The 27,318-nt window shown below is 42.3% G+C and overlaps 1 protein-coding gene across 1 annotated transcript in view; it reads left to right on the top strand.

The window, feature by feature from the left end:
- The window catches only part of LOC120058540 (neuron navigator 1-like), a 95,848-nt gene extending 68,806 nt beyond the window's left edge, over nt 1-27,042 (top strand). The window contains exons 12-29 of the mRNA XM_039007279.1: nt 551-574; nt 1,038-1,115; nt 5,660-5,743; nt 6,764-6,875; nt 9,328-9,452; nt 12,060-12,259; nt 12,840-13,002; nt 13,166-13,340; nt 13,769-13,866; nt 13,988-14,083; nt 14,471-14,639; nt 20,163-20,398; nt 20,697-20,851; nt 20,973-21,044; nt 21,247-21,443; nt 21,766-21,884; nt 22,103-22,312; nt 22,679-27,042. Of these exons, the coding sequence (XP_038863207.1) occupies nt 551-574; nt 1,038-1,115; nt 5,660-5,743; nt 6,764-6,875; nt 9,328-9,452; nt 12,060-12,259; nt 12,840-13,002; nt 13,166-13,340; nt 13,769-13,866; nt 13,988-14,083; nt 14,471-14,639; nt 20,163-20,398; nt 20,697-20,851; nt 20,973-21,044; nt 21,247-21,443; nt 21,766-21,884; nt 22,103-22,312; nt 22,679-22,768 (2,403 nt within the window). The 3' untranslated portion in view covers nt 22,769-27,042. The remainder of the gene's footprint in view (nt 1-550; nt 575-1,037; nt 1,116-5,659; nt 5,744-6,763; nt 6,876-9,327; nt 9,453-12,059; nt 12,260-12,839; nt 13,003-13,165; nt 13,341-13,768; nt 13,867-13,987; nt 14,084-14,470; nt 14,640-20,162; nt 20,399-20,696; nt 20,852-20,972; nt 21,045-21,246; nt 21,444-21,765; nt 21,885-22,102; nt 22,313-22,678) is intronic.
- Nucleotides 27,043-27,318: the final 276 nt, after the last annotated feature.

The following is a 27,318-nucleotide window of genomic DNA, read 5'->3' as shown; positions in this document are numbered from 1 at the left end:
GGTCCCCAATTACATTCAGCCACGGGCTGATTTTTCCTTGAATGGATGGTCCGGTGGGCAGAACCATAGTTTTAAATAATTTGTACTCTGCAATTTGACCGCAAGACACCCAAAAAGATATAGTTTTATAGAAAAACAGAATAATTTTAAACCTTGATTACATTGGGATACGATCACATATGCCTATCTATTTATGCGTAGGAATACTTGGGAACACATTTCCTAAATTAAAATAACTTTAACCTGATTTCCTGGTGATTTTACGGTCTTTCATGTCCAACAACGGAAAGTATTAAAAAAATTATAATAATTCCCGCAGGCCGAATTTGGGGAACCCTGCTATTCTACCCTGCTTTTACCCTGCTGAACTCCTATAGGATGCAGTCTGAACCCACTACCCTCTGTAAACCCAGGATAGTGCCAGACTTACAGAGCTACTGTGATACTACCTCAACCAACCGTATCATCCACTGCCCCCAAGTTCACTCTCCCAAGTTCACTCTCTCTCTTTCTTGTTGTTTCTTCTTTCCGTCCTACTATGCTCTCTAAGACCGAGGAGCGGATACAAGGAGAGGTAAGGCTGTTCCGCTGTTCCACTCTCGCCTTGTCTTCATCTTCCAAATATCATCTCATTCGCTTTCGTCCATCCGTACTGTTCACGTCCATCCATTCAGCGGTGCTTTAGGATCTGAAACATTGTTGTTTTCCAGTGTTTTTAATTGATTTATTTAGCATGTTCAGAGTAACTCGACATGCAGGGATATTGCTGTACAGCAACCATGTGTCTATTGTTTTTCATCAAGTTTCCTACTTTATAATATCATCCTCTCCCATCCATAAAGCTTTATTTTAATTTACATTTTTTATAAGCTTACTTTGTGTCATGCACCTTACCCAGTCAATACCCAATGCCATATATCACCATACAGTGTAAGGCACTTTGAGATGTGGAGAAAAGCACAGTATGGAGTTATGTTAAATTATGTTTTCCTGCACTGCCTGTCTAAAGGACCTTGTTGTTGTCATTTTCTTCACAGCAAATCCGCAAGCTGAGACGCGAGCTGGAGAACTCCCAGGAAAAAGTGGCCAACCTGACTACCCAGCTGTCTGCCAATGTATGTAGAACATGCTTCTCACGTTTCAACCTCTGAGCCTCTATATGGTGGCCATATTTGTTTCTGCCGTTGTCTAGTCTTGAGTTGCTAGGCACAAGTTGCATTGTTATGTAGTCTAAGTCTGGCCAAATCAAAACTATTGTACTGTATGCTATTCTTTTATTGTTGGCTAAATGACAATGGAGTTGGCTAAAGCAGCAACCGGTCTGGCTAGAATGGACATGAACCTTCTTATGATGGGATTAAGGGCAGCCATTTTGGTCAGGGAGTTGTTCAACTGTGGTTTGCCTGTGCTGTGATAAGATATTCTCTAAAATCATGAATTTGAAGAATGTATCTGCACTGTATGTTTGTTAGCTAGCTAGGCAGCCAGTTTTAGAGGAATAATTCAATTTTTCAAATTAACTGCCATTATGCCAAAACATTCAAACAATGCAGTCAATCCACAGCCGTACACTGACTGAAATCAGTTGATGATAGAACTTAGACTTAAGACTTGGGCGGCAGGTAGCCTAGTGGTTAGAGCGTTTGGCCAGTAACTGAAAGGTTGCTAGATTGAATCCCCTAGCTGACAAGGTGAAAGTCTAACAAGGCAGATAACACATTGTTCCTAGGCCGTCATTGTAAATAAGAATTTGTTCTTAAAACTGACTTGCCTAGTTAAATAAAGGTTAAATAAAAAAAAATAGACAAGTTGTAAATGCAACAAGTACTGATATTGTATTATATAATAACACTCACTACTTTCCAAGAAAACAAAATGTTGAACATTTATGGTCTGTTTACATATATTTAAGAGCCTATTTATACAGAAAATGTGTAAAAACACATTTAAACTGTATAATTATATGACAATATTTTAGGTTGACAATAATTATATTACACAATTTTTGATATCACATGCCTTTTATTTTCTTGCATAAATCAAATCTGGATTATGCCTCTACTGCTATTAATTTCTATTAGACTGGGTTTGGATTTCTCCCTGGCTGTCTGTCATTTTCACCTCATTCATTATGTGCCTATGACACACCTTTGTTCTACCATGATTCTATTAGGATTGATTGTGAGAGTCTCTGTCAACAGCAGCCTCACAACTTGTCCCATTCTACGGTAGCAGCATCCATAACAAACACATTTCTTAATGTCTGTGTTGGGACATACAGTATGATGGATGGAAGCTGTCTCTGGGTGCCAGACATTATTAATTGTGAAACATGAGAGGTGATGATGGGGTTTTTGCCACACAAGCCAACACAAAAACCATGTCTGAAAAAATTCTGATATATTGATAAAGATATTATGAAGCTATTTAGAGTGCCTGGATCGTCAGGCGTTGATTACTCTGATGTTGAGCTACGATAGGAAAACATGCCGTAGAGGGTGAGATCAGAAATGGTGCTGGCTGTGATAGAGGCATAAATCTATCTGTGATTTTATTGCCCAGTGTTGAAAGCATAGAACGCAATCTAACTCCCTGACCAAAATCCACTCAATGATCATGTTAATAATTCTATAGTTGTGTATTGGTTAGTTAGAGTTTGGTTCAAGAGTTTTCCCTGGCCATGTGACCTTATTAGGACAAATCCCCTGGCCATAGTTGTAGTCACTGTGCAGGTAAGTAACCATAACCTCTCCTGGAGGGGCTATGTCTGCCCTCCTTGGCCCAGTCATAGCTGAACGTGATGGTGGTTAAAGTTGGCTTTGGCCCTTGCCAGCCATGATGAACCCTACTAGAGGCTGGCTCTGGCCCCCGCTCCATACCCATACCTAGGGAGTGAGTAACACCAGCAATAGTGGTTGAGATTTATGAACCCTAGGCACCACAGGGGGGTAAAATAGCAACGCTGCACCCCCACCACGTTATGGAGCCCTTCTCTCCCCTGTACTGACACAACCTCTTCTACTCTTTCTGTACTCCACCTCCACACCCCACCCACCCCTCCCTCCTATCACCCTCCTCCCCGCCCCTCTCATCACCTCTCTTTACCTCAGCATGACACTCCTGCTATCAGATGCTTCATACAGTATATTACAAGTGTTAAGAGAGTGAGTGAAATTCTGCCGTCATGCACTGTATTTGTTGAAAGAGACCATTTTCTCAAAGCTGTGGAGATATCAGTCTAAAACCAAAACTTTCTTTTCAGGAAATGCACTTGATTACTATGTGTTGCATGTTGTTTTAGCAAGTCAAAGTCCACTACAGTACTAACACTGTCCATTGGCAATACCCTTGAACATGCTCCAACCCTCTGACCTGAGTGTCTTACTGATACTGTGTGATTGAATGTGAGATGAACACAGACCTTGGTTCAGTAATAATACATTAATAAACAGTATTTATAAACAACTAATAAAACAATATAGTATCATATTATTGAATATGTTTTGCTTCAGCCCTTACCCACTGTGTTGTCTTTATCATGTGTTAAATTGTATGACGTTGCTCTTAACTGTAGTTGATTATTACTGTAATTTGTAATAATTGATATTGAATAGCCAGCCCTCTGGCCCAATGTCTGTGTCTGTGTGTGTCTAGGTTGTGCGTGCGTGTGAATGTGTGCAAATAGTGTGACCCCGGCCTAATGCCACTGTCCCTCTCTCCTCCACTGTCGGCTGTATTGACTGCTGGTTCTGGAATCTCTGCTGCCCCCTGCCTGCTGGCCGCTGACTCACACCTCTGGATGCTGGGTGTAGCAGCTAGGACAGGTTTGTTGGAATGTCTGTTGGAATGTCTGTTGCTTCCAGATCCCTCCGTTCTTCGCTGTCACATGACTCTTTGATCGCCCATCCCGTCCCGCAGACTGACAGTCTAACCCGGTGATAAGGTTCCTGTCTGAGTCACCGTGTGGTGCCCCCAGCTAGGTCTCGACACCTACCTTGAATCATGTCTATAGTAGCATAAAAAAAGCAGACATTGAATATCCCTGTGAGCATGGTGAAATTATTAATTACACTTTGGATGGTGTATCAATACACCCAGTCACTACAAAGATACAGGCATACTTCTTAACTCAGTTGCCGGAGAGGAAGGAAACTGCTCAGGCATTTCACCATGAGGCCCATTTAAAACAGAGTTTAATGGCTGTGATAGGAGAACACCGAGGATGAATCAACAACATTGTAGGTACTCCACAATACTAACCTAAATAACATAGTGAAACGAAGGTAGCTTGTACAGAATACAAATATTCTGAAACATGCATCCTGTTTGCAATAAGGCACTAAAATAAAACAAAAACAAATGTGGCAAAGAAATGAAATGTATATCCTGAATATAAAATGTTTGGGGCAAATCCAACACAACACGTCACTGAGTACCACTCTTCATATTTTCAAGCATGGTGGTGGCTGCATCATGCTATGGGTATGCTTTTCATTGGCAAGGACTGGGTAGTATTTAAGGATAAAAATAAACGGAATAGAGTTAAGCACAGGCAAAATCCTAGACGAAACCTGGTTCACTCTGCTTTCCAACACACACTGGGAGATGAATTCACCTTTCAGCAGGACAACAACCTAAAACAAAAGGCCAAATATATACTGGAGTTTCTTACCAAGATGACATTGAATGTTCCTGAGTGGTGTAGTTACAGTTTTGACTTAAATTGTCTTAAAAATCTATGGCAAGACTTGAAAATGGCTGTCTAGCAATGATCAACATCCAACTTGACAGAGCTTAAAGCTTTAAAAAATAATAATGAGCAAATATTGTAAAGTGTGGAAGGCTCTTAGAAACTTACCCAGGAATACTCAGAGCTGTAATCGCTGCCAAAGGTGATTCTAACATGTCTTGACTCAGGGTTGTGAATACATATTTAAATGAGATATTTCTGTACTTAATTTGCTAAAAATTCTAAAAACGTGTTTTCACTTTGTTATTATGGGGTATTGTGTGCAGATGGGTGAGAAAATATATCAATTTAATCCATTTTGATTTCAGGCTGTAACACAACAAAATGTGGAATAAGTCCATGTGTATGAGTACTTTCTGAAGCCACTGTATCTACAAATACCATATAAGTGAAAACATCTGGCTGTAGATATTGTTACCATATTAAATTACAGCCACACACACCACTATGCGAGTTCATTTTAGTCACTGGGCAGATGCTCTCATCCAGAGCCATTTACAGGAGCAATTAGGGTTAAGTGCCTTGCTTAAGGGCACACCAACAGATTTTTCACCTAGTCAGCTCAGAGATTCCAGCAAGAAACCTTTCGGTTACTGGCCCAATGCTCTTAACCGCTAGGCTTTCTGCCACCGCTCAGAAAGGTCTCCCATGCTACTGTACACAAGGTTGGAGAGGCCTGTGCCCCAGTGCTATACTCCTGTCACCCCTCACACGCCCTTCCCCCTCCTCTCCTCCATTTCTTTCATCTTCCTCACCTTCCACAGCTGTCCATACCTTCACCACTCCCGCTCCTCCTGGAGAAAGCCATTTGCTTGATGTGTAGTATACCTGTGGTGAAGTGACTCTCTCTCTCTCCCTCCCTCTCTACCACCTCTCTCTTTACCCTACCTCTTCTCTCTCTCTTTGAAGGCTAATTTGGTAGCAGCGTTCGAGCAGAGCCTGCAACTGATGACGTCACGTCTACAGACCCTGTCGGTCAGCCAGGAGCAGAAGGTACCGGTAAATGCAGCTGCCATAATGTAACCTTCTCTTACATTTGTTTACTTTCAGAAACTTCAGTGGAGCTGAGTTTTGTTCAATTAATTTACTATCCAGCTATTTCCAATCAATGTAAAATAAATGTTTATTATTCATAACTCTTTCTAGTTTACTATAATTAGATGTAGCAAACATTCAGTATCTTCTGGTTGTGAGAATCTCATTTAAAAAAATGTGTGTGGGGTATTCATATTAACCTACAGTTTTTCCAACAAATGAACCAATTGACTTTTGTTCAATGAAAATCTGAGAGCAAAGTGAGCCTAGAGTGTAGACAGTCCGATCTCATCAGTGTGCGTTGACAGACTAACGTACCACAACAACCCCTGAGCCTGATCCACTAGACCCCCCCCCCCCCCCAGGCACCAACTAACTGCTGTGTCATCCTGTTAGAGAGCAGAGGACAGGGACTCAGCACCGCTGTGTCATCCTGTTAGAGAGCAGAGGACAGGGACTCAGCACCGCTGTGTCATCCTGTTAGAGAGCAGAGGACAGGGACTCAGCACCGCTGCCGTTGGTCCTCCTGACAGGAAATGAAATCTAGTCAAAGGTTGACATGGTGCTAAGGTTGTGTTTTCACAAGCCACTCAACACGATCCTTCAATCCTTCAGGAACTCCGAGACACCATAGAAATTCCATAGTCAATCCCCATCTGATATTGCCCGTTCGGATATTCATTCATTTCTTCTTCTTTTTGGGGGGGATTATAGACACTGCGCTGCTGGAACTAGAAACATGAGCATTTCGTTGCACCTGCTTTAACATCTGCTAATCTGTGTACACAACAAATAAATGTTGATTTGATTAGGATTCATCTATCAGCGCTGTTCTATTGATGTTTGGAGAATTCCCAGATTCCTGCTTAATCCCTTCTGATTCCGGGAATCTTCCAAAATCTGGTAATTTTGAGAGAGTTCCCAGAGACAACTAACATTTTGTCAGTGTGTTTATGTATTGATCCTGTTTCCCCGTAGGACTCTGAGCTGACTGATCTGAAGGAGACCATAGAGATCCTGAAGACGAAAAACACAGAGGCCCAAGATATCATCCATGTGGCCCTCAGCAACCCTGACATCCCTCCTAAAGGTAGAGAGCCAACCAAGGGCCTAACGTTCTTTTACCATAATCACTCCCCACATACCTTCTCTCTCCAGAACCATTTTGTTCTCTCTCTTCTCTACCTTCACCAGTAAATATTCCGGGATGGTTTTTCAAAACCGTCAAAACCATTGTCAAAATACCGTCAACAATATTCCCGTAGCTGAGGAGTGCTCAACTCCATTCTCTTATAACGAGGCGGAGTTGAGTTTTGACAACTGGTCACATGATTTGCTAGCATCAACATTCAGTCACCAACAGTCGATACTTGTAAAAATGGTCATTCTGAAAAGGCTTACCTGTACCTATGTTTGAGCGTTCCTCAGCTAGCAGGTCGGTTGCCCTAGTGACTCCACACAGACACATGCTGCTCCAGATCCTGTGCTCTTATTCCCTCAGACAAGCAAGCATCAAAACGTTGTTCATCTGCACAATGTCTCTCGATTACATTTTGCTTGTAAATGTCCAAACTCACCATTAAATGATATTCGGTAGCTACTACCTATAACTTAATGAGCTAGATTGCCTGTCTTTGCAATTAGTTTATTTTCGTTTGAGCTCGTTAGCATATTTAGCCAGCAGCCTCTATAGAAATGAATTGTGATAATGTTGTTAGTATTCTGGTAATAGATGCCCAATAGGCTTTTTGTTGCGTGTTTAGCGCCCCCTTGTCTACCAAGACTGTAATACCGAAACTCCCGGGAAGAGAAAAGGAAAATCTGGAGACCGCCCAACCCTTATTCACCCTCCTCACTAGCTCCTCTCTCCAGAACAGTTCTTCTCTCTAGCTCCTCTCTCCATAACAGTTCTTCTCACTAGCTCCTCTCCTCTCTCCAGAACAGTTCTTCTCTCTAGCTCCTCTCTCTAGACAGTTCTTCTCACTAGCTCGTCTCCTCTCTCCAGAACAGTTCTTCTCACAATCTTCTCTCCTCTCTCCAGAACAGTTCTTCTCACTAGCTCGTCTCCTCTCTCCAGAACAGTTCTTCTCACAATCTTCTCTCCTCTTTCCAGATCAGTTCTTCTCACTAGCTCCTCTCCTCTCTCCATAACAGTTCTTCTCACTAGCTCCTGTCTTCTCTCTAGACAGTTCTTCTCACTAGCTCGTCTCCTCTCTCCAGAACAGTTCTTCTCACAATCTTCTCTCCTCTCTCCAGAACAGTTCTTCTCACTAGCTCGTCTCCTCTCTCCAGAACAGTTCTTCTCACAATCTTCTCTCCTCTTTCCAGATCAGTTCTTCACTAGCTCCTCTCCTCTCTCCACAAGAGTTCTTCTCTCTAGCTCCTCTCCTCTCTCCAGAACAGTTCTTCTCTCTAGCTCCTCTCTCCATAACAGTTCTTCTCACTAGCTCCTTTCCTCTCTCCATAACAGTTCTTCTCTCTAGCTCCTCTCCTCTCTCCAGAACAGTTCTTCTCTCTAGCTCCTCTCTCCATAACAGTTCTTCTCTCTAGCTCCTCTCCTCTCTCCAGAACAGTTCTTCTCTCTAGCTCCTCTCTCCAGAACAGTTCTTCTCTCTAGCTCCTCTCTTCTCTCCAGAACAGTTCTTCTCACAATCTCCTCTCCTCTCTCCAGACAGTTCTTCTCTCTAGCTCCTCTCTTCTCTCCAGAACAGTTATTCTCTCTAGCTCCTCTCTCCATAACAGTTCTTCTCACTAGCTCCTCTCCTCTCTCCATAACAGTTCTTCTCACTAGCTCATCTCTTCTCTCTAGACAGTTCTTCTCACTAGCTCGTCTCCTCTCTCCAGAACAGTTCTTCTCACAATCTTCTCTCCTCTCTCCAGAACAGTTCTTCTCACTAGCTCGTCTCCTCTCTCCAGAACAGTTCTTCTCACAATCTTCTCTCCTCTTTCCAGATCAGTTCTTCTCTCTAGCTCCTCTCCTCTCTCCAGAACAGTTCTTCTCTCTAGCTCCTCTCTCCATAACAGTTCTTCTCACTAGCTCCTCTCCTCTCTCCATAACAGTTCTTCTCACTAGCTCCTCTCCTCTCTCCATAACAGTTCTTCTCTCTAGCTCCTCTCTCCAGAACAGTTCTTCTCTCTAGCTCCTCTCTCCAGAACAGTTCTTCTCTCTAGCTCCTCTCCTCTCTCCAGAACAGTTCTTCTCTCTAGCTCCTCTCTCCAGAACAGTTCTTCTCACTAGCTCCTCTCTTCTCTCCAGAACAGTTCTTCTCACAATCTCCTCTCCTCTCTCCAGACAGTTCTTCTCTCTAGCTCCTCTCTTCTCTCCAGAACAGTTATTCTCTCTAGCTCCTCTCTCCATAACAGTTCTTCTCACTAGCTCATCTCCTCTCTCCAGAACAGTTCTTCTCACAATCTTCTCTCCTCTCTCCAGACAGTTCTTCTCACTAGCTCCTCTCCTCTCTCCAGAACAGTTCTTCTCACAATCTCCTCTCCTCTCCTCTTTCCAGATCAGTTCTTCTCACCAGCTCCTCTTGTCTCTCCAGAGCTTCAGATGAAGAGGCAGAACTCGTCTGAGAGCATCTCCAGCCTGAACAGCATCACCAGCCACTCCAGCGTGGGCAGTCTAAAGGAGCAGGAGGCCAAGAAGAAGAAGAAGAGCTGGGTGAGAGCACAGAACCGCCTGCTGTAAATAGAATAGATCATTAGAATTAGGATTCTAATTGAGATCCTGGTTCTATGAGAGAACCCACTGAGAACTCACTGGGGCCAGGGCAGTGGTGTACTGTCTTGCCGAATTCAGTCCGAGTACCAGAAACGGTCTGGAGTTTCTCTGTCTCTGTCTCTGTCTCTGTCTCTGTCTCTGTCTCTGTCTCGCTCTTGCTCTCGCTCGCTCGTCTTTGAGGTGAGTAGCAGATATTGTGAGAGCTGCAAGTCCTCCCTCCATTCCTCCCTCCCTCCGTACACTGATGTGTCTAATTTCTAATCTCATGTTAAACCTAGCTAACTCCACTTCATTCACTAACTGTACGTTACATAAGCATACCATGTACGTTAAATATATGCCAGATAAATTATTCATAAATCACAAGTAAATAAATCGTTAACAAATTGAATTCATATGTTCTCAAAACCTGCAGTTAAATTCTGTTTGGTTCAGTGTCAGAGAAGTGATCTAGAGGTTTCTGATTTCATGCAAAGCCAGTGTTAGTGAATGAAGGGGATATTTCTTCTGTCAGATGACAATATAAACTTTTCGTGATTGATTTATTGTCAACCCATTGTGTTGTTTTGTTTGGTGGTCGTTCTTGAATATCATTAAATGAGGAGCAAGGCTTTTATGTTTATGTTGGGTTTGTTGACAGTAAAACCTATATGAGGAATTCTCCACATTTCTTAAGTGTCTGTACTATCTGTAAAGTATAAAATAAGTGTGCTTTAGGATTCGACAAGAAATAAAATCATTATTCTTGCAGCAACTCAAATCTGTACGGTCTGTGCAGCGCTCAAGGCTCATCAATGCAATTTCCAGCTGCTCTTCCCCCTCATTGGACAGTGCTCTTCTCTATTCCTTCCCCCTCATTGGACAGTGCTCTTCTCTATTCCTTCCCCCTCATTGGACAGTGCTCTTCTCTATTCCTTCCCCCTCATTGGACAGTGCTCTTCTCTATTCCTTCCCCCTCATTGGACAGTGCTCTTCTCTATTCCTTCCCCCTCATTGGACAGTGCTCTTCTCTATTCCTTACCCCTCATTGGACAGTGCTCTTCTCTATTCCTTACCCCTCATTGGACAGTGCTCTTCTCTATTCCTTCCCCCTCATTGGACAGTGCTCTTCTCTATTCCTTACCCCTCATTGGACAGTGCTCTTCTCTATTCCTTCCCCCTCATTGGACAGTGCTCTTCTCTATTCCTTCCCCCTCATTGGACAGGGCTCTTCTCTATTCCTTCCCCCTCATTGGACAGTGCTCTTCTCTATTCCTTACCCCTCATTGGACAGTGCTCTTCTCTATTCCTTCCCCCTCATTGGACAGTGCTCTTCTCTATTCCTTACCCCTCATTGGGCAGTGCTCTTCTCTATTCCTTACCCCTCATTGGACAGTGCTCTTCTCTATTCCTTACCCCTCATTGGACAGTGCTCTTCTCTATTCCTTACCCCTCATTGGACAGTGCTCTTCTCTATTCCTTACCCCTCATTGGACAGTGCTCTTCTCTATTCCTTACCCCTCATTGGACAGTGCTCTTCTCTATTCCTTCCCCCTCATTGGACAGTGCTCTTCTCTATTCCTTCCCCCTCATTGGACAGTGCTCTTGTCTATTCCTTACCCCTCATTGGACAGTGCTCTTCTCTATTCCTTACCCCTCATTGGACAGTGCTCTTCTCTATTCCTTCCCCCTCATTGGACAGTGCTCGTTTCTATTCTTTACCCCTCATTGGACAGTGCTCTTCTCTATTCCTTGCCCCTCTTTGGACCATACTTACAAAGTCTAATGAACATCTCTGTCTCATTACAGGGTGCTAATTTCTACAGTTTCCCTGCAGACTAAGCTGTTAGGTTATTTCCATGTTGTGTGTACTGCAGCCCAGGACTATTGTTGTTTCACTCTGCCAGATTAGCCTTGGGTTCTCACATTGTCCCGCTTCACCTCAGCAGGAACAACAGCAGTATAGGGGTGGCGAGATTTGGGGATTTTGAGGACAATATTGTTTTCCTACTGGTTATATTCAAGTCTAGAAAATCAGAGGCAGTAGTTACTGCTGTGATTTTTGTATTATTTGTAGTATTTTATAGCATATTAAAACATACAATCTACTTGTAGGGAAGCCGCTCAACATCTACATCACATTAGTGATCTAACAGACTCACATCCAGAGCGACACACAGAAGCAACCAGGGTCATCGCCCTGCTCAAGGGCAAGTCGACAGATCTCCCACAAGGTCAAAAAACGGGGACCCGAACCCGCAACCTATCTGCCATCGGCCGAAGCTCCCCACCGCCAGGCCAACAGCCCTCCCCCCCAGATCTCCTGCTGTGATATTTTGATGAAGCAAAGGAGTGTGTCTCAAATGGCACCATTAACCCTATATAGTGCACTATGCAGGGAATAGGGTGCCATTTGAGACACATCAACGAGTACGGGATGGTTACAGGGGTCTGACTGAGGAATTGTTCACTGTGGTTCTCTCTGGGTACTCTATCAGTCTTACAACTTTAATTCTGTTCCAGAAGGGGATCCTCACTCTTTATCTCTGTTATCTATGTACTCCTGTTGTACAGCTGAGGAGTTCCTTCAACAAGGCGTTCAGTAAGAAGGGTTCAAAGCTCTCTGCTTCGTACGCTGACATCGAGGAGATCGCCACTCCAGATTCCTCTGCACCCTCCTCTCCTAAGATCACCATCCACCACGGGGACAGGGATGGGGACGGGGACAACTCTCCCTCCATGATGAGGTCCTCTGTCTCTGTATCCTCCTCTGGGTAAGGCCTCACACATCCTGATCCCCCTTGGTGCCCCTCTAGTCTGAACCATGTTTCGATTCCATAAAATACATATTTCAATCATTGAGGTGCACCAAATGGTATGTATGAATTTAATGTATCAGTATCTATCTCTATATCATGTATCAGTATCTATCTCTATATCATGTATCAGTATCTATCTCTATATCATGTATCAGTATCTATCTCTATTTCATGTATCAGTATCTATTTATATTTCATGTATCAGTATCTATCTCTATTTCATGTATCAGTATCTATCTCTATTTCATGTATCAGTATCTATCTCTATATCATGTATCAGTATCTATCTCTATTTCATGTATCAGTATCTATTTATATTTCATGTATCAGTATCTATTTCTATTTCATGTATCAGTATCTATTTCATGTATGAGTATCTATCTCTAATTTAATCTATCAGTATCTAGTTCTATTTTATTTATGTGTCTTATTTATCTCCATCAGTTTAATGGAATAGATTAGATATGTGCCACATCAGTTTCAATGGACATGATGCGTCTGTTCAGTGTTTGCATCATGTGTTTTTCTCCCTCAGGCTGTGTGAAGGAGGCGAGGATCCCCCGGAGGATGAGAAGGTTGTGTCTACGCTGCGCTCGGCCCTCTGGGAGAAGGAGAGGAAGCTGACGGACATCCGCCTGGAAGCCCTTAGCTCCGCCCACCAGCTGGAGCAACTGCAGGAGGCCATGAACAACATGCAGGTGTGTGTGTCTGCCTGTGTGTTTTTGTGTTACCTAATGATGTCTACTGTAACGTAGATATGGTTTGACCCCTGACCCCATTAGGGCCCTACAGGACTCTCCTCACTAAGTAGCTAGCTGTGTTAGTATCCCCCTTAATCCTACACTGTGTCCCTGCCTGCAGATGACAGTGGAGAACCTGAAGGCAGAGAATGACCAGTTGAAGACAGGTGGTCCCTCAACCTCCATCTCCCAGTCCTCCAGCTTGGCATCACTGGGCACCGCCTCGCCACGTCAATCTGTTGCCATATCTCTGAGCAAGACCTTAAGCATGAGCCTGGGAGAAGGCAGCTCCCCTGGTGAGGGCTGGCGTCAGTAACACAGTAACTAGAGGAACACAGTCACCACTGAACAAGTTTAAGACTGAATGACTTCCATGAATTAGCTTTAATTTTAAATCTGAAACTAGAGATAATTATCACAAAACATGTCAGCTAAATAACCCTCCTTAAAGCGTGTATATGAAACCTAACAGTTGTTACAAAACGACCCAACAACCACCCAGGAGTCTATTCACAACCAGTAGTGATCTCACTTCACCTCATTTTAACTGTAAAAATTAACACAAGGACAATGTGTACCCACGTTTATGTGTTTGATATGTTAAAGTAGTCAGGGCAAGCACTCATTAGATTATTCCTTGACTTCTCTCTCTCTTTCTGTTTCCCCCTTTCTCTCTCTCTCTCCATTTCTTTCTTTATCTCTCTGCCTCCCTCTCTCTGAACAGACCTGTTCCAGACAGAAGCCGTCAGTCTCACCTCTCAAAGGGACGACCCACGTGTCAGAGTGGTGGTTCGTGTGGCCAACCTGCGCATCTTCAAAGATGTGAGTCTTTTTATTACAATTCATGATGAATGTGCCAGACGTATTCAGTTCAGTAGACCTCTATAATAAGAGTGATGGTTAACCTTTAACCTATCCAGTACTGCTGGTCCTTGTTCAACAGGAGGTGAAACAGCAGGACTTCTTCATCGGTACTGTGAGGGTTAACGACAGAATGGACTGGCCTATGTTGGATTCGGCTGTCGGCCAGGCTTTTAAGGTGAGTCTCAACAGGCACCTCGACTGACAAAAACCCTGCTCTTCCTTCACAAGTGGCTACATTGTTGCTGTAAATGTACCTTAAAAATGCTAAATGTTTAACCTTCAACGGCAATACAAAGGTAGGGTGTGGGGTTCTGTGTAGGATCATAATGTCAACAAACAGTAAATACATAAATATGGGAGCACTTTTCTTCTCCATGTGGACATGGTTTTGGCAAGGGTCTGTACTTAACCTTCACATCTTATACTGTAAGTTCTCAGTCTGCTTCCCCCTCCGCCACTAATGTTCCCCTCCGCCACTAATGTTCCCCTCCGCCACGAATGTACCCCACCACCACGAATGTACCTCTCCTCTATTCTCGCTCTCGCTCTCTCCTCCCCCTAGGTGTACATAGCCAAGGTGGACCCCACCTCCAGCCTGGGCCTGTCTACAGACTCTATCTACAGCTACAGTATGAACCACATCAGGAGGGTGCTGGGAGGAGAGTTGCCAGAGAGCCAACCCTCACACTGTGTATCCAAGGGGCCCAGCAGCGTCACTGTTACACTCAAAGGTAACCAGGATTATAATGGTACAATTATCAATAATGGCCTAATCCATTTTAATTCAATCGCCATTGTAGAAGTGCTCAAAGTTGACCTATTTTGCATACACAACCATACCATGAGACATCCAACGGTTGAGATTGATATAATTTAAAAGCTTACAAACAGGGTTGTCAAACTATTTTATAATACATTTTTATAAAATGTGTCAGTTTTATATCATCTGAGGTTTTGGTATTGTGCCCGACATCAGTTGAGACACATGTTCTTGAATACAGGGTGTGTGTCATGTTTTGACTGATATATGTAATAAAATATACATTTCTACTTTCAAATGGTACAACAAAGATGGTTGCAGGTCCAAAGACAATATTGACTTGAATGGGAATATCTGTTGTTTTAAATTGCATTGTCAATCCTCCATAGGAAACCTATTGAAATCATAGTAATATAGATAATAGAATCAAAATGACCATTTAAGTTGACATTCGACGCTGGGTGAACTGGCAGCCATCTTTGTGGTAGTAATTATTTATGATAAGGGTTACATGGAGAAAATTGGACCTCCCTTCATCAAAATATATTTGACCTAAACCTTCGTGAAAAAAACAAAACAAGTGACCCTCCCCTATACCCAAAATAATAATTAAAACATAAAGTGGATAGCAGAGAAAATCCTTACCCTCAGCTCTTGGACAGACCAAAGCCTTAGATATGCAGTTTCAGAAACTGTTCTTCGTCCTGTAAGCATTGCAGGAATCTTGATAGCGCACATGGCTGCGGGCCAGAAGGTTGTGGGTTCACAGACAACCGTGAGCAAGAGTAGGGGTGGAAAGATCTCCTTTATAGTAAAAGCATTGGATGAAATTACCATCGTATTTGCAAGTCCGAGAAAAAATAGCCTTTAAAAATTTCATACAATTCTACGTCATTTTACATAATAGCAGAATATTTTTTAATACCACACACATTACTGAAATGACAGGCTAAGAATGGACAGAGAGATAGGCCTGTGTTCATCTTATCATATTTCTCCAATGCCAAATCAGTGTGTGTTGTTTGCAACTAAACTGTCCCTGTTTCCAAATCATTAAATCTGAGACGTCATTAGGAATCTGAGCATGGTACTTTCCAAAGTCAGGCCTACCTTTCCACTCCAGACAGATTAGACCTACCAACGGTGAAAAATGTAAGCTTTAACTACTGGCCGCTCTTCTTCTGTGGCTTAACCCAATGAGAAAAGATTACAAGTGTTTCCCTAAAAGCTGTCTGGGTTTAAGCATCTACTGTACAGAAAGTCAATAGCTTAATCAAATGATAGTGACAGGAATTAGATTACTTCCCAAGCAAAGTCCATTTTTTCTGAATGTCAAAGAAACAAAACAATGATACCACTTCTGCATCGGAGTCACATATTTCCCAGGTATTTTACAGCTTGTTTCTAGCATAAATCACTGCGGACCAAAGCGCTGTTATAGATCACTTTATATAATCAAATCTGTTTTATTTTCTTCAAAATCTTAAGCTAACAATGGGTAGTCCTTTGCTTTGTGCCATTTCTTTTATAAAAGGTAGGCCTATGGCATATCCAGTCATACCCCCTCAATTCAAGTCCTGTTGTGAACTTAACAGCCCTTCACTGACACAGAGGTACAGTAGGCTATTTAAAGAGTTCATGGTGGATGAGGAATTGACTAAGATAGAAGCCTATAGCCTAAGTTCATCTGTCAAACAGGTAGTCTACCTCTTATTTGTTAAATAGGAATTAATAGGCTCCAACACAACGCCCTCTTGTTAGGTCTAATTAAAATGAAGACGGTTTAAATGAATTATGGCTACTTTCAGCACCATCAGCTGTCTGTTTCTGATTGATTGTGACGCGGTCGACGTTAGTCGAATTTTGCTTATTGTGAGGTCAATAACTCTGATATATATATATATATATATATATATATATATATATATATCATGGGCAAGAAACATATTGTTTTTATTTATTAAATTATAGTAGTAGCAAGGTGGTAAAGTTGACCTCCGGTCCTCATCTTCACGCTGCCCTCCTCATCTCCTCCTTCACCCTCTCCTTCTCAAACTGAACAGAACATAGGCTATAGGCTAGTCTGTGCACAAGATATTGCATTTTTTAATCAAACAAATTTTTCTGAATAATTATTTGATTCTCCTCCTGACCTGCCACTGTAGCCCTACAAAGCACAGCCATTGGTTAGGCAGCACAAAACATGTTTTTATCAGGAAGAGCAGAGCAGGCCGGGGCTCAGCGTTGGAGTATCCATTGCAGTGTGTAATGCAGCCTAGATTTATTTACACCATAGCAGCAGCTATCTTAGAAATATAACTTTGCTCTGTGCTTCTCCAGGCATGCTCTTCGTAGCCTATAGCCTGTAGGCTATTGATCATTTGATTAAGACCACACCAAGTAGGCTATGGATCATTTGATTGAGATCACACTAAATAGCCTGTAGGTACACTTGATATTGCACACCCGGCAGATAATCAGAGATGACGGGCGGCATTGGGTACACATCGATATAAACTTAGTGTACAAAACCATGACATAGACTGACCAGGTGAATCCAAGTGAAAGCTATGACCCCTTATTTATGTCACCTGTTAAATCAACAGTAAATCAGTGTAGATGAAGGTGAGGGGACATGTTAAAGAAGGATTTTTAAGCTTTGAGACAATTGAGACATGGATTGTGCATAGGTACCATTCAGAGGGTGAATGGGCAAGACAACATTTTTAAGTGCATTTTAACAGGGTATGGTAGTAGATGCCAGGTGCACCGATTTCAGTGTGTCAAGAACTGCAACGCTGTTGAATTCTATTTCTATGATTGAAATGACACCCACCCTGTATTCAAGAGCATGTTGTGTCTCAACCAATGATGGGCACAAGACAAAAACCTTAGATGATGTAAAATGTGAAACAAATGTTTTCAAGAAATTCTAAAGTAGTTTGACAACCCTGTTTCATTTAAATGATATCACACTCAACCATTCATCTTTTCCAGTGATGATGTCTCATGGTATGGTGGGAATGGCAAAATGGGTCAACATTGAGCACCTTTATCTCCTGAAAGTTTTGGCATTCAGGATTCAGGTCCAGGTCTTTCTGACCGCTTCTTGGGCAAACATGTATGGACAGCACAGGAGGCTGCTGAAGGGAGAACAGCTCATAATAATTTACGTAACGGAGCAAATGGAATGGCATCAAACACCTGGAAACCATGTATTTGAATCCATTCCACCTATTCAGCTCCAGTCATTAATATAAGCACGTTCTCCCCAACCTGCCGCCGACCGACGTGCCGCCGGCCGACGTGCCGCCGGCCGACGTGCCGCCGACCGACGTGCCGCCGACCGACGTGCCACTCACCTCCCGTGGTGGAAAGTTATTTTTTTGGTATCAAAAGGGGGGGATGTCAAAAAGTGATTGACCTCAAATGGATTTACTCAATGTTTATATTTCTGGGAACAAAACATGATTTATGCATTGGTAGGTAAGAAAAGGGTGCCCTTTATCACTCTGCAACTCTGCAATCTGCAGTTTGTTTCTGGTGAGGAACAATATCCCTCTGAAGGAGAGGGTATTTGTTTATGTACTATTAGCTGATTATCACAGTAGAAGTTATTTTTTTGTGTGTTTTCTTTGAGCAACGATTTTTTTGTGAACGGCAAATAAATAGCAGCTTGTGCCTAGCCTGTCTTAGATCCATTTGGGGTCAGCAAACAGTCAACAGACTTAATGTTCACCCCACAGGTAATTTCAACACGTTTTAGGTACTGAGTCCGTCTATCTGGTCTAATGGACATTCACCTCCTTATCTCCGCTCTGGATTTTCTGTCCACTCTTTTCAGATCTCCTGTTATGTTTGGAAGTTTCCCATTCCACTTTCAAAGCATGCCCTTTGTTTCAGAAACCAAACAGTATCCACATCATTCCACACAGAACAATGATGAAAGGGATGTTTTCTTAAGATCCAGAATGATTTATGACCAGGGTGCTCACACTATCCAGACATTTGGACTGCTTGTCGTGTTTAATACTAACATGTCATGTTAAATATCAAGTGGGATGGATGTTTCGCTGTGAAGTGTCATAATTCATTTTGTCTGCCTCGTTATCGCCTCAACTCTATCTCCCCCCTGTCTCTGACCCCTGGTACCCTTTAGCGTCAGGGGCTCAGCCTGGGCCAGACTGAGACTGATTTGTGGTGTCTAGCTCTCCCTACCTCTCCCTTATCGCCATGTTCCAGATTACCTTATTATTGAAATAATAGAATGTGTGGCTTCCCTCCGTCCCCCAGGAGACCCAGAGGAAAACATAAACTCAGACAGGCATTTGGCAATTAGATTTTCTTGGACCGATTAGTTTCTTGGAGCACATTTTCCTAGAACAGTGGTGTACATAGATCCATTCCACTATAATCTATATGTATCAGAGCCCATTAGTGATTTTAAACCAATGTCGAGGTGCAGGGGTAGGCAGTCTGTTCCTCCTGCTAGGAAGGAATGCAGTAGGGATGGGTGGGATAGAAGGAGGGGTTCAGAGAAATATCCTGTTGCAGCTTGTGTGTCAGGCAGCTCAAGCATTTCGACCAGCTGGCCCAGGCCTCAGACACATGTACACACACACACACACACACATGTACACACACACACACACACACACACACACACACACACACACACACACACACATATAATACCCTATACATGTGGGGTGGTATGTCACACTGTAGGATGGAGGCATGGAGGAGGGGGAGAAGGAATGAGGGAGGAGGAGAAGGAATGGAGGGGGGAGAAGGAATGAAGGAGGGGGAGAAAGAATGAGGGAGGAGGAGGGCATGAGGGAGGAGGAGGAGGAGGGCATGAGGGAGGAGGAGGAGGAGGGCATGAGGGAGGAGGAGGAGGAGGGCATGAGGGAGGAGGAGGGCATGAGGGAGGAGGAGGGCATGAGGGAGGAGGAGGAGATGTCATGAGGGAGGAGGAGGAGATGTCATGAGGGAGGAGGAGAAGTCATGAGGGAGGAGGAGAAGGCCGGAGGAGAAGGAGGAGCACAGACTACTTGCTTCTGATCTGGGAGTTATTTCAGAACATTATTTCTGCACTCCTAGTTGTTTATGAAGGGTGACGTGACGTGTGATGCGGTAAATCGTTGAGCAGAACATTTTCATTCACATGGATGGACTTCTTGTTTTAACTACAAACATTCAACCTCTTGTTTAGTGTATTCTCTCAATGTTAGGAGAAATGGCTTGATAGTTTGTGTTTCTCTTGAATTACGGTATGTCTCTGTGAGGTCTCTGTGAGCAGCTGAATGGAGGGCTGTTTGGAATGCTGTACACCCAAACAATCGTTGTACCTGTGTTGTCATACACTTTATTTGTTATGTTGCTAGGATGCCAATGCCCATGTTTGTTCTGTTTAATACTGTGTGTTTAAACTAAACAGAAAATAAATATTTATAATGTTAAACTTTTGAACTTTGACCTCTGCGTCCTGCAGGTCTGAAGGAGAAGTGTGTGGACAGCCTGGTGTTTGAGACGCTCATCCCCAAGCCCATGAGCCAACACTACATCAGCCTGCTGCTGAAGCACCGCCGCCTCATCCTGTCTGGGCCCAGCGGCACCGGCAAGACCTACCTCACTTCCCACCTGGCAGAGTACCTGGTGGACCGCAGCGGCCGAGACCGCACCGACGGCATCGTGGTCACCTTCAACATGCACCGCCAGTCATGCAAGGTGGGGACAGGACAGTGTGTGTCATACACACGCCAACAGGGTTCCTCACTCCTAGTTCTAGAGAGGAGCTATAGGATGTGCAGGGTTTTGTTTCAGCCCAGTACTAGTAACTGACCTGACCCAGCTCATTATGAACTAATCATTTAGGCTATCACTAATCATCAGATGTGTTATTGCTGGGCTGGTACAAAAGCCTGTACACCTTACAGCTCAGGAGTATTAGAAAACAGTCAACTGTCATTGGGTTTGTGATTTAACACCATAGCATGACTTATTTCGCTCCCGTACCTTTCAACAGGATCTCCAACTCTACCTGTCCAACCTGGCCAATCAGATTGATCGGGAAACCAGCACCGCTGAAATCCCATTGGTGGTTATCCTGGATGATATACATGATGCCACTTCCATCAGTGAGCTTGTCAATGGGGCCCTCACCTGCAAATACCACAAATGGTGAGCGGACTAACACATTGAACAGAAGCTGAAATGGAACCTTTTATCAAACATCTATAACGACATTTATGGTACATTTATGTTTCTAGTCTGATCTGTGATGATTCTGTGTCTATTTCAGTCCTTACATCATTGGAACTACCAACCAGCCAGTGAAGATGACCCCCAACCATGGCCTGCACCTCAGCTTCAGGTAATTGAACAGACAAATCATGTTTTGTTATTGTTTTGACCCAGTCTTAAAACACCTCCATTGAAGGCTATATCCCTGCCATGAATCTATGCTTTGATAGATATTTAAATTGGGATAAACGTCTAATATATAGGTACATTAAATAATGTGCCTTAGGATACGTACCGCATGACCTGACCTTTGACCCTCCCCTGACCCCCAGGATGGTGACCTTCTCCAATAACGTGGAGCCAGCCAATGGCTTCCTGGTGCGTTACCTGCATAGGAAGTTGATGGAGGCGGAGGACGAGAGGAGCCTGTCCAACGAGGACCTCCTCAGGGTGCTGGACTGGGTACCCAAGCTGTGGTACCACCTGCACACCTTCCTGGAGAAACACAGCACCTCTGACTTCCTCATCGGTAGGAAAACATTCTGTTTTACGGGAGAAATAATACAGGAATATAAAGGTAGGTCACACTTAATTTGGATAGTCCTCTATGGATGGTCTACAGGTCTAAATCTATATATTATCCAAATCAAGTGATGCCTAAAGTTAGTTAGATATCGGAGATTTGTCTGTAGCTTGTGGTCACAGACTGTGTTTGATTGGATGTGGTCATTGAAAGATATCTTTAATAGATTTATTCTCTCTTTTATTTCCTCTCTGTCTCTCTGTGTCTCTGTGTCTGTGTCTCTGTCTCGCTCTCTCTCTGTCTCTCTCTTCTCTCTCCGTCTCTCTAGGCCCGTGCTTCTTCCTGTCCTGTCCTGTGACTGTGGAGGAGTTCCGCTCCTGGTTCATTGACCTGTGGAACCTCTCCATTATTCCCTACCTGCAGGAAGGAGCCAAGGATGGCATTAAGGTCAGACAGGTTTTACTATCCTGGTAGATCAATTATAGCCTGGTCCCAGATCTGTGCTGTATTGCCAATTCCTATTGTCATTGCCACGTCAAACATTTAGCGTAACGGCACAACCAGATCTGGGACCAGGCAAGATGAATTACAAGTTTGTCCTGAAAAAAAGTGGATAGGACAGTGGTTGGGTCAGTGTATGACGGTGTTGTGGCTTTGTGCCACAGGTGCATGGTCAGAAGGCAGTGTGGGAGGACCCAGTGGAGTGGGTGAGGGGCACCCTACCCTGGCCCTCAGCCCAACAGGACCAGGCCAAGCTGTTCCACCTGCCTCCCCCCAGCATGACCTCTGGAGGCCCCGGCCAGCCCAGCGAGGCCTCAGCCAGGCCTCTTAATAAGGAGACCCCACCCAGCTCCATGGACACCCTGGACCCTCTGGTGAGACACTCTGCGGGGTAGGCAACTGTGGTCATGGAGGTACCACAGTGTGTGTAGGATTTGGTTGTAGTCCAGAAACAATACACCTGATTCACCTAATAGTGGTCAAATTTGAGGAGCATTATTTGTTGATTAGTTGAGTCTGGTGAATACAACACGAGCAGGGCTGGAACAAAACCCTGAAACACACTGTGGGGCGCCTGTTTCCCAGCACTGCTGTAAGGCCTTCTCTGGCCTTGTCTGTGTCGCAATTCTATTACTGTATGTGCTTGGAAGGTATCGTTGTCACCATACTGAACGTAGTGTAGAGTTAAATTCAAATGATTCACCTGTTCTGACTCTTCTCTCCTGTGTCTTTTGATTCAGATGGCCATGTTGTTAAAGTTGCAAGAGGCAGCCAACTACATTGAATCTCCGGACAGAGAAACAATGGACCCCAGCCTCCCTACACTTTGAACATCAACTTCAACTGTAGACTCAAAATCTAGCACTTCAAATAGCCCTACATGTTTTCCCCTATGTGAGCTTCAGTGTATAATATTCAGGAACAAAAACTTTCCAATATAGTTTTCTGCTAATTTTGTAACTTATCTTGAACCTTAGCAAAAAACAATCATACTCCATATGGTTGATTGATTGAGAAGCCGTTTTGTTTTGTTGTTTTTAAACTTTATTCAATCATGCCAAGTCATTCCAAAAGACATTATAGCGATGATTTTCTATCTCTGTCGATTTTTCTTGAACTAGAGATTATATTCACAGTATAAAGTCTCTCTCTCTTTACAGAAGACGTATCTCTATCACTTCTGCCCTCAATAGAAACAGGTGCTAATTATCTAGATAATAAGTATTACTCTTTAGAAATTCATCCTCATCTCTCATTGGTCTAAGCAGGTGATTCTTCCAACAGCACATTTAAAAGACAAAAAAGCACATTCTTGCTTATCCACTTTTGCTCAACAACAGCAACATGGCCTGCAATGTGCCTGTAAAATCAAGTCAGTTTGAAACCTGTTTTCGGCTTATTGGAAAGAGTATGACGGCATGTTGTTGGCATGTCAGGTTGTATAGTCCTGGTCCTGAATACATATCTATCTATCACTCTTTGAAGGCCAAATCTTAGACATATGCAACTCTTATACATAACCAGGTGAACTGTTTTGACTCTGTGCTCTAACAAACTGAATGCCTTAATACATATATTCCTGACGGTCACCTCGAGATGGACAGCAGTATTCAATCGTGGTGCTTTGCTTTCATAACCATCGCCTCAGAGTAGAGTAGTGCGAGGACATTCTCTTGTCCCTCCCTCACATGGTTCTGGGGTCACATGTTTCCGGGGTGATTTTAAAGGTCATCTAACTATATTTGACAGATAACAATATGTTGCAGGTAGGGTAGATGGTGATGATCCGGGTTTCTTTGTCAAGTGAGAAAATAGAGGGTTGAACAGAGCAGAACACAGACACATGATTATTTCCTATGGTTAATATCTTTCATTATCATTCACGGCAAAATCTGTGCAAAATTACAAACGCTGTCATACTCATTACTAAAACAGGGGGAAAAATAATCAGTATACATACTAATCTCAGCTTCTGTGGTACTAGTTCATCGGTTTGTTGCAGGCAGCATACATTATATTTATTTGACTGAACATATATTTCAAATCTAACTACCTGTTTTGAAGAAATAAGGCCATGACAGTACTACTTTCATATAAATCAGGTATTACTAAGAAAGTGATTTTGTATGAATAATGCTTGAGCAACTGCTATTTGCTTATAGCGTAGATATTTCTCAACTTCTATTTTTAAGATGGTGAGGTATCATCTAATATATTCCACGCAATTATCCAATATACTTACTGTGCTCAATTCTTTATGTAGATATTGATTTCAGTTTTATCTACACTAGTTGCATGGTGCAAATATCTTATATGCTGAACCAAATATTTTACTGTAATCTTGCATATTGACTGTCTGGTTAGGGGTCAGAGCATAAAAGTGCTTAAAAGAATTAACATGTAGATATTTTCCTCAATGTGTTGGCCATGTAACATTGCAGATCATTTAGGTGCTTTTGAATGTAGCCTTTTTACAAAGCTACTGTCTCATTCCTTGCAAAAGAAAACATGTCTTTAGACCTACACCAAGATGGGTGAGTGAACGGAGGAGTTCTCTGTTGCACCCCACAAACCATTGTAATCAGACACAGGTTAACAATCTTACATCTATTGTAGCTGCCAATGGTGCTGTTCACTTTTTGACTGGTAATATTGCTTTGCTCATCTTCAGTTTAGTTAATGACCATTCAGACACAGCATAAAATGGATGAAAAATCTATTTGCTCATCAGCAATGATCAAGGGCCATTTCCCAGTTCAGAGTCATACATATAGGAAGATAAACGTATCAAAATAAGATATTAAAAAAAAAAATGAAATTGTAAAGTAGAGTGGGTTACATTAGTGTTTTCGACTGATGCTGAAACAATGTAGGAGAATGTCTGTGCTTTGGTCTCTCCACACTAATGATGTATAATCTCTTGAACATAAGTCACCTGTATATAAACTGTGAAATGAATGTTCAATCGCTTTCTTTGTACAATGGTTATCACAACAGAAAGAAATGTTGCAAACTACTGAAGGTCATTATTAAGCAAAGTGGAACTAAACCACCATGAATACATTAAAACATGGTATTTTTTTGTTGTTTTGCTTTTGCATCAAACTGTTAATCAAAATCAATGACATCAAACTATTATTAAGTCCAAAGTCCATCTGATGACAACAAACTGTTAATGAGTCCAAAGTCCATCTGATGACATCAAACTGTTAATGAGTCCAAAGTCCATCTGATGACATCAAACTATTAAGTCCAAAGTCCATCTGATGACATCAAACTATGAATGACTTGAAGTAAATGGCTTTTGCTTCCCTGTGTGGTCACATTATTGCAGGTTTGCGTTTTGTGTTATGAATCTTGTTCTGGTGGCAGCTCTGCAGAGTGGTTACTAGCTAGCACAGCCACAAAGTCATTAACTCTAATGTTAAACCTAGCCTCTAACATTAACCACACTACTAACCTAATGTCCTAACCCTAACCTTGATAAATTAAATCCAAAAGGTATTTTTTATTTGTACATTCATTTTTATGATGTAGTCAATTTTGACTCTGCAGCTGGCCCATCTAGTGGAAGTCTCTCAGTTCTGGCACAAAGACAAGACTCATCCCAATAAATGTCAACCTGACACATTTTTACAAGTTGAAAGAAATCTGTGATGAATCATATGTGGGGAAAATGCCCCTTTGGCTTATCCGTTTCACAATGACACCATGAGACCCATCTGGACCTTCTATAATCTTAATAATTAGCCTCGTTAACTTAAACAAAACTATCATGTAGGCTCCCAATTTGCCATTGTACAAACACTGCATTGTTTTACTATTCAGAAGAGTATGAGAGTATAGTATACCCTGTATCTATGTATGCAGGTAAACAAATGCCATTATGTTTGTTCTTCATCTCACTCACTGGTCGTTGTGGCTGTTGCTCTGTAGTGGCTGTGCTGTGTGTTTGATAACAATCTTGTGTATCAGGACTATGCAGCAACTTTTACTGGTTTTGGCAATCAGAAGAAAAAAATGGTTTAAATTTGTTTTGAAGCTAACAGACACAGTTTACTTCTGATTTGCATTGCCCCAGTCTTGCAGTAAGTTGGACCAAATGATATGTTACCAGACACGCTTGACTATGCCTTAATGTGAATTGTGATGCAAGTGTTGCATTATGAGAGAGAGTGAGTATGTGACCTTCAAAAATGGAAGGGATGCCTTGTGTTATGAGTAGACTAACTATGTGAAGGTTGTTAGAATATGTGTGATGAAATCATTGGTCCACAAGACACCACTTGACTTAACTGGATGTGGTAGGACCTCTGCTTTAGATCACTGGGCTATACCTTTGTGGCACACAGAAAATGGATTTGAACATAGGTCGGTCAAGAGGGATATGACAGTGTAAGCCTAGGTTCTAGAGGTTCTACAGCATGTTGTCAAAACGGATTAGGGCCTAATTGCAGTTCGGCACAATTTAACTATTATCCAAGAACAAAGTTCATAGTTCAAAATAAAAACTAGATTTTCAAAAAATCGAAGATAAATCAATATTTCAATATAATCAGGTTCCTCGTAAAAACTTAACGAATATGAATTTATTCTAAATGAAGTATTTCCACTTGATGAAGGCCAATACAGGTTGCTGAATAGTCATAATTATTTTGCAAAGCTTGTTATTGACTCAAAATAAAAATGGTAATAATGGTCTCTAATGTCATTGACGTGCAATTGTGATGGATTTCTAAATGTTGTACATGAGTGTGTGAACAGAACATGTAATAGCATTACGTTATCGTTAGGGGTTCACTATATAGATTAAGCTTTTCCTTTTTAATACGCTGATATTTGAGATTTCTTTTTCTAATGAATCCTTTGTAAATCTCATTGATCTATTTTGTACATGACATCATAATTGTAAACTTGTAAATACTTCAGCATACTGTAAGCGACAACAATCATTCAGGAAAAAAATACTCCATATAGGCGTACTACAAGATGAATAACTTTATCCCTCCAGAATTGAGTAGAATATCGGCATGCTTTTGAAACAACATTTCCATACACCTATCACTGTTCGTCGGAGTCAATAAAATAATGTCATATATATGATTTGTCTCATAATTGCGAATATATTTTACTTGCTCTTCATAAAGTATGCAAACAAATGCGTAATGAATGTCAGTGTTTGTAAGCGTGGTTTATCAGAAAAAGGAAACTGAGTGAAACACGGAGGTTAAACCCCTCTGACCACATAGGCAACTGTATATAGGGGTCCCTATTCCTACTAGGCCTATAATAAGATCCAAGATTCAGTCAAGTAAGTATCTGTTACATAAAATGCATTAGGGGGTGGAGCCTGCTACCACCGACTACATAGCCTGCCACT

Source organism: Salvelinus namaycush, chromosome 2 (genome assembly GCF_016432855.1).
Source record: "Salvelinus namaycush isolate Seneca chromosome 2, SaNama_1.0, whole genome shotgun sequence".
Classification (NCBI taxonomy): domain Eukaryota; kingdom Metazoa; phylum Chordata; class Actinopteri; order Salmoniformes; family Salmonidae; genus Salvelinus; species Salvelinus namaycush.
Note: the sequence above shows the minus strand (reverse complement) of the source record. Positions and strands in the feature narration are given on the sequence as shown.